We start from the raw sequence: 7811 nt of genomic DNA on the forward strand, positions 1-7811 counted from the left end.
CTCCGCGTCACGCGGGTCGCCTCCGCCATCGCCATCGCCATCTCCGCGCCTGCTGTCTCCACTCCATCCGCCGTCTTGGACACTGGATTTCGAGGTATGAGCTTCTTAGACCAGCTGATTGCCTAAACCCAAACTGATTAACCCTCAACCTTTGGTTGTGGTTATGGCGGTGTACACCCGGCACGCCATCTAGATCCGCCCCTTCTCCATGCCCCAACCTAGTTCTTAGACCTGATCTCAACATATCAATTCTACATTAATCTTATGTCTTGTGTGAAATTCGAGTACAATTTACCGTCAGATTTATCGCACCCGCGTTCGTTTGCTCTAACTGCAAATTCCGTCCGTTTTACCTTGTCCTGAAATCAGGTTGGCTTAGTTAATTCGAACAATCAAGTTTTAGTATCGCGTCTTTGCTTCAGTTATGGGGTTAAAGCATCCTTGCTGCTTGTGAAAATGAAAAAGACAAACATGTGTGCGACTCACAGTATTTATCTGCTGTTGGCAGAATCCCGCTCTCTGGCTTGCTAAGGGGCTGAAAGATGGAGGTGAAGCTAGCATTCCCGCAGGACAGCCCGCCACTTTCCATCATTTCTGCTGCTAAGATTGCAGGTGTTTCCCTAACCATCGATCCCACCCTTGCCTCTGGTTCGGTTCCCACGCTGCACTTCAGTTCTGGGTAAGTGATTGATAGCTTAGGCGTTATGTTCTTTCCCTCTGATTAACTGCAACATATGCTTTTCTTTTAATATTACCATATGGGCACTTTGTTAACATGATATATGTTTGAATAGTTGCTGTAGCCGACTCTGAGGATCACCTCTTAATTTTATCTCCTCATTTTGCTACTCCTGGTTCCAAGAAGTCATGTTGATGGAACTGATGACTGTTAGAACATGACCAGTGTCAACCAATGCAGTTATATTGTTGAAACTTGGCATTTTTTTTTTCTGTGGGATTTCGTAGTATCTCAATTAATACTACTCTGTGCAGGGATTTTATACATGGTGTGAACACTGTTCTCCGGTACATTGCCCGTGCTGCATCTGTTTCCAACTTCTATGGCCAGGATGCTATTCAGGCCGCAAATGTATGTTTTGGATTTACATATGGTGCTTGTCATCGATTTTCAAGATCATCTCACTATTTTCTGAGCTGCTATTATGTTTTACATCTGTAGGTTGACCAATGGCTCGAGTACGCACCACTCATTCTTTCAGGCTCTGAATTTGAAGCTGCTTGCTCATTTATTGATGGATACTTGGCATCTCGAACCTTTTTGGTTGGTTATGGTCTTTCAATTGCTGATATTGTTGTGTGGTCGAATCTAACAGGTAATTTCCTGCCTTCTTTCATCAGTGAGTACTCTCTATCTCTCTCTCTCTCTCACCTTGGAGGTCACAACTCTTCTCTTCAGGAACTGGCCAACGATGGGAAAGTCTAAGGAAGTCAAAGAAATATCAAAGCCTTGTCCGTTGGTTCAACAGCGTAGCTGCAGACTATGCAGGCGCACTAGATGAAGTTACATCTGCTTATGTTGGAAGGCGAGGAATTGGCAAATCTCCTGCGCCAAGCTTGAAAGAAAAGATGCCTGGTTTGAAAGAGAACACATCAGGTCATCAAATAGATCTCCCAGGTGCAAAAGTTGGGGAGGTTTGTGTTCGTTTTGCCCCAGAGCCTAGCGGGTATCTGCACATTGGTCATGCAAAGGCTGCACTGTTGAACAAGTATTTTGCAGAGAGATATAATGGGCGTCTAATAGTTCGATTTGATGACACAAATCCTTCTAAAGAAAGCAATGAATTTGTTGAGAATGTCCTGAAAGATATTGAAACGCTTGGGGTTAAATACGATGTAGTTACATACACATCAGATTATTTCCCAAAGCTAATGGAAATGGCTGAGAGTTTGATTAAGCAGGGGAAGGCATATGTTGATGATACACCCAAGGAGCAAATGAGGAGTGAAAGGATGGATGGTGTGGAATCTAAATGTAGAAACAGTACTGTTGAGGAGAACTTGTCGTTGTGGAATGAGATGGTTAATGGTACCAAAAGGGGTACTCAGTGTTGTGTACGTGGTAAACTTGACATGCAGGACCCAAACAAATCACTTCGTGATCCTGTTTACTACCGTTGCAACCCTGATCCCCATCATCGTGTTGGCTCAAAATACAAGGTCTACCCAACATATGACTTTGCTTGCCCATTTGTTGATGCATTGGAAGGAGTGACTCATGCTCTTCGTTCAAGTGAATACCATGATCGCAATGCACAGTACTACCGTGTCCTTCAAGACATGGGGCTGCGGAGAGTAGAAATCTATGAGTTCAGTAGGCTGAATATGGTTTATACCGTTCTTAGCAAGCGCAAGCTTCTTTGGTTCGTCCAAAATAAGAAGGTAGAGGACTGGACTGACGCACGCTTTCCCACGGTACAAGGCATAGTACGTCGTGGCTTGAAGATTGAAGCATTGATCCAATTTATACTGGAGCAGGTAATTGTCTACTGAGTTGCTCGTTATGATCTTGTAACTATATGCATGTTTGAGTAACTGAGTTATTAACCCTTTTTTTTGCATTTTATTTGTGAAGGGTGCTTCAAAAAATCTGAATCTCATGGAGTGGGATAAACTCTGGACAATCAACAAGAAGATAGTTGATCCAGTGTGCGGAAGGCATACTGCTGTGCTGAAAGACAGATGTGTGCTCTTGACACTTACTAATGGCCCAGACGAACCATTTGTTCGAATCTTACCAAGGCATAAGAAATATGAGGGTGCTGGAAAGAAGGCTACAACGTTTGCAAACAGAATTTGGCTCGAGTATGCTGATGCATCAGTCATTAGCGTGGGTGAGGAAGTCACTTTGATGGACTGGGGTAATGCTATCATTAGAGAAATCAAGACAGATAATGGAACAATCACTCAGCTAGTTGGTGAACTCCATCTTGAAGGGTCAGTAAAAATGACGAAGCTGAAACTGACATGGCTATCAGATATTGAAGACCTTGTGTCTCTCTCTTTGGTAGATTTTGACTACCTAATCAATAAGAAAAAGGTAAGAAGTTATGTTCTCTACGTTAATGTTGGTAGGCATGCAACCATATAGACGCCAAAACTGTATTCATATACTGGCTATTTAAAAATTAGTGATTGTTGTAGTATGAATGCCTTTTCACATAGACTAGTTAGATATGTCAGGGGCACAGTTACTATCTGTTCAACTATGAGTGATCTGACCAACTTATCTTACCTCAAGAGCCTGAGGCTTCCAGTGAATTGTTTGGTCCCTGGAAACTCAACATGGCAACCTACCCATACTTGATTCTTCCATTGTTGAAAGCTGATGTTGATTATATTTAGTTTTCTTCCTTTTATATGTATGTGATGGCTCTTCCTTGGATGAGTTATCTCTCTTCCGTCATTAAGTCCATATTGTCTTATTCTACTGTTAGGTGGTATATCTCCATGTACTTTAAATCCTAATATATGACACTTTTGCAGCTGGAGGAAGATGAGGACTTCCTTGACAATCTCAACCCTTGCACTCGACGTGAAGCTTTAGCTCTTGGAGACCCAAACATTAGGAATGTCAAGCAAGGAGAAGTTATACAGCTCGAAAGGAAAGGGTATTACAGGTGTGATGTTCCATTTGTCCGGTCGTCCAAACCAATTGTGCTTTTTTCCATTCCAGATGGCCGACAGAAGTCCACATCAATTGGTTCTGGAGCCTAACTTCTGCAAGCAATGTTTGGTTAGATTGTGGTGCTTTTTTTGGACATAAATGTTGCAACCTCATTGGTATCAAATTGGAGCTGTAATGGCCGAAACTTGGAACTTCAGCTTTTTTTATTTTCAGTATCTCAAACTTGGTCCATCAGTATTGGTTATGTAATTCTACTTTGCATGTTTCTGTGGCTTCCAACTGCTACCATGATCCGTGGGTTCTTTAACAAATATCAAGATGAGAATTTGCTGATAGATGTCTTGTCTCAGCATCAAGGAATGCCCATATTTGAGACTACATGCTGTTAGTTTACTCTGATGTGTTTTCATGTCCTATCCTAGTTATCTCCCGACTCCCGAGAGTGAATTGTGAAGGACTTTTTACGTCTTACGCTCATGAGCTTTCACTAAATTTAGCAAAAATTTCATGTCAACTAGGGCCAGTTCTTTTGTCAGCTTAAAAAATAAGCCGCCCTCTCCCCAGCTTCTCCTATAACCATCCGGGGCCCCAGCTGTTAATTTTGTTCCAACTTGTTGAGTTGAAACTGCTATGAACAAGCACAAGAGAACTGGCCTTTCTCAAGGTGTCTTCTGACGCTAGACGCGTTTGGATTTATAGGTTCCACTCGAGTTTTCAGCCCAAAGTTTGACCGTGATTTTGACAAACAAAATATGAGGCTTATTACTTGGAGCTTCTAAATTAGGCCAGATCCATAATTGAAGCATCTGAAGGCCGCATCAATCGATGAGGTTGTGTCTGCCGCATCCTCCGAATGCATTGTCAGGTAGAAACATTGGCACAAACAAAAAGCTGAACCCGTACCCAAACTAGAATTAGACAGTTCTAGCAAGTCAGGTTTTATATCAAAATTTAATCTCAACAAAATAGATACAGTTGCTCTTGCTGCCATTACCGCTTCAAAAGTAACAACATTACTATGACAAGTAGAACAAAGAACAAAAGTGAAATATGCGAGGCTTTTGACGACAGCTTCCAGGTACACTTCCAGAAAAGGTCCTTGTAGGGTACAAAAATGTTACTTCCTCAAGCTGCCCTCGAGTCGATCTATAGCTGCCCCCACACGACTTTGATTCCCTTGTTCCCTTGCCAAATCTGATGGTGACTTTGAAGTTTCGATCTCAAGACTGGCCTTCTCTGCCAGCTTCAACTGTACCCAACCTGCATAAGAAAGAACTCCCAAAGTGAGCCGAGCTAATAACCACAAGAAGCTGCCGGCGAGTTGACATTGTGTGACCATTGTTTAAGAATGAGCTGGCACTGTTGACTTGGCAACTAGTGGTGTTGTGTTTCAGTAATGCAGATGCTTATGGCAGGATAGCATCATATAAATGAATTATGTGCATGCGCTTTCTAATGAGACTGATTAACACATCCTCCCAGATGAACAAGGGAATTAGGTAATGGGCACAAAGTAGTACACAATGAGAAGGTAGCATCAAACTTCTAAATTGGAAGGCTACACATCATAGCACAAGTTCAAACATTCATATCAGAATTAAAAACGGGAACTAAGATTAAGTATGGGAGAAAGCATTTCACGAAGATGCTAAAAATTCATTTACTTTGCAGGATGCAGTTAATTACTATCATAGAGGAAAATGGACATCTATAAATAATGCATCATCTGGTCCATATCTAAGCAACTGATCTGCACATCGAGCAATCTAGAGCCTAAAAGACTTCTTAAAGTATACAGAACAGTACTCATGGTACAGGAAAATATCACGAGCAATTGGAGGTAAGAGTACCAAGGGGAAAGCAGATTCCGGCACCAAGAGCAGAGCCAACCAATACATTCCTTGCACGCCACATCGGTGAACCAGGCACTGAAGGTATAGACATTAGTTGAGATGAACTCAGTCTATAAAGCGCTATGAGAACTAAATACAAACGATGAAATACAATAATGATAAATCCAAGAGGTATTTACAGTTTCTTAAGATACAAGCTGCTTAAAAAAGCACTATGTAAGATATTTAGGAAAACATTCTTGTATGAATCTTCCAGGTAACTATCAAATCAATTTTCTTGATGGACGCAAAAAATCCTAGTAAATGTATCTTAGCAGGTCAATTCAATCTTTGATACTCATGTGGAATCATCATGTGGTTAGGGGCCACTTAACGACAGCCCACAGGAGGCCCCTAAAGGCAGCCAACTACAGGTAAAGACTTAATAGCATGAATAGTTTGACCAAAGCCTACCAGAGAAATCTTTTAACAAATACAAGAAAGGACGAGTAATAACAGGTGTACTTCTAAGTTCTAACAATGAATGCCGTGCTTCTGATTATTCTATTTTAGTAAGTTTTGTAATTTACTTCTGTACATATTCATACTGCAGCGAATATATTTATAAGTTCTTCCAAGTTTACGATTCGACAGTGCCTCAACTAAATGGTGTAATTTTAAAATCCATGTTTTAATGCAGTGAGATACATACATATAAGCCCAAAAGCAGCCGCGGTAGCCGAGCCAGCTCCAGCAATATTGAACACATCATGTACCCCACGATTCTCAATAAGAAGGTTCTGTATGCCAAAGAACGTTGCAGTGAACATCCCAAGGCGAGCACCACCAACTAGGGAGCCTTTTGCAACCCGGATGAACCTTTTCTCCATTGCATCTCTCATCAGCCTATACTGTTCGCGCTTGTCTGTGGTGCTTCCCATCTTCAACATCACTTCAGCATCCTTGCTCTGCAAAATATGATATAGTTTTAACAGAAGTCATTCCTTTGGCCTAAACTGTGCTAGCTAATTTTTTTTTTTGGATTTTCAGATCCAAAGTAGGAGACGAGTAACTTCCATATATATATTTGTGATTCTGATCCAATACTTTCAAAGAAACCAGTCTGAATTTTGAAGTTTCACAAAATTGTACAAGAAAACTCTATTTCCAAGCAACAAAACAAAAGATTATATACCCTGGCCTAACATGCAAAATGGACATCAGAGAATAGCAAATATGCATCGTTTCACCAGCCAATGTGGATGCAAATGTATCCCTCACGCCTACGATTACAAGTCATAAGTGGTTACTTATCATTATGAACACTATTTCTACATCCACGCAGGTTGCACCCGAAGCGATAATGGAAAGTAGTATGGAATGGAGTAGGGTGGCAACTTACGACGTTAGCGTTGGCCTCCTTGGCCCCGCCATAGAGCAGCCCGGTGAATACGCCGACGAGGGTGCCGGTTCCCCAGCTGACCATCCCCACAGGCCCGCCCCTCGACGGCGTGCCTACCGCATCCGCCTCAGCCTCCTCCTGGGTAATCCCCACCCAAATACGTAAGATAAACAAAACTGAAGACATAGCTCTGAACCACAAGCAGCAGGGGACAGATCAAAACCGCGGTAGAATTTGGCGGATTTTGCGGCGGCTCGGCGGGAGGAGGCGTCGGGTCGGCGGTCATGGCGATCTGCTGCAAGGCGGCTGCAGCTCTGGACGGAGGCGGCGCTCCAAAATAGAGTTAAAGAAGGAGGCAGTTCGGGAGAGGGCGGATGTTGGAAGTGGACGCCGGAGGTCAGCGCCGGCGGTGATCGGTCGAGGCGGCGAGATCACCGGGTGGAAGTGGACGCCGGAGCTGGAATCGGCGAGTGGAAATGGGATGGGGAAGAGGACAATTATGCGGGCTTTTTCTCAGTGGGCCGGGCTCGTACTGTTGTTTACAGGCTCTCCTAAAGCCCACCAATGCAGAAGCAAGTTCCTTTCAAAACAAAAAAGCTCTCGGTCTTGGGCGTGTTTTGGCAAAATAATTGAGGAGTAAATAGACTTCAAAAAAAAAAATTGAGGAGTAAATAAACTTGTCTATGACAAATAGTAGGCAAGTAAATAAACTTAATGATCATGTCTAAGGGCATTTACAATAAGGTGACATTAGCTCCCTTACGGTTGGCAAGTTAATTTTTTTTTGCTTAGTTGGAGAACAGAGGTTGAAGAAGAGAATATTGTAATTTTTTTTTTAAAGAATACGGTAGGAGAAGCCCCTACAATGATTTGTTTCTTTACTATTATATTCCAGTTGGTCGTACGTCATACAACGCGTTTGGTGAAGGAG

General features: G+C 42.5%; 2 protein-coding genes across 2 annotated transcripts; one reads left to right on the forward strand and one right to left on the reverse strand.

The window, feature by feature from the left end:
- On the forward strand, positions 1-4002 carry LOC124660933 (glutamate--tRNA ligase, cytoplasmic-like). Its single transcript, XM_047198784.1, has 7 exons — positions 1-94; positions 509-679; positions 994-1090; positions 1181-1334; positions 1418-2496; positions 2594-3058; positions 3505-4002. The coding sequence occupies exons 2-7, from the start codon at positions 543-545 to the stop codon at positions 3733-3735; spliced, it is 2163 nt and encodes a 720-aa protein (XP_047054740.1). The 5' UTR covers positions 1-94; positions 509-542; the 3' UTR covers positions 3736-4002.
- A 566-nt stretch (positions 4003-4568) lies between these two features.
- Positions 4569-7347, reverse strand: LOC124665361. The gene is made up of 5 exons (XM_047202773.1): positions 7104-7347; positions 6881-7018; positions 6191-6446; positions 5497-5574; positions 4569-4906 (listed from the first exon to the last, which is right to left on the reverse strand). The coding sequence occupies exons 1-5, from the start codon at positions 7164-7166 to the stop codon at positions 4764-4766; spliced, it is 678 nt and encodes a 225-aa protein (XP_047058729.1). The 5' UTR covers positions 7167-7347; the 3' UTR covers positions 4569-4763.
- Positions 7348-7811: the final 464 nt, after the last annotated feature.

Source organism: Lolium rigidum, chromosome 6 (genome assembly GCF_022539505.1).
Source record: "Lolium rigidum isolate FL_2022 chromosome 6, APGP_CSIRO_Lrig_0.1, whole genome shotgun sequence".
Taxonomy (NCBI): domain Eukaryota; kingdom Viridiplantae; phylum Streptophyta; class Magnoliopsida; order Poales; family Poaceae; genus Lolium; species Lolium rigidum.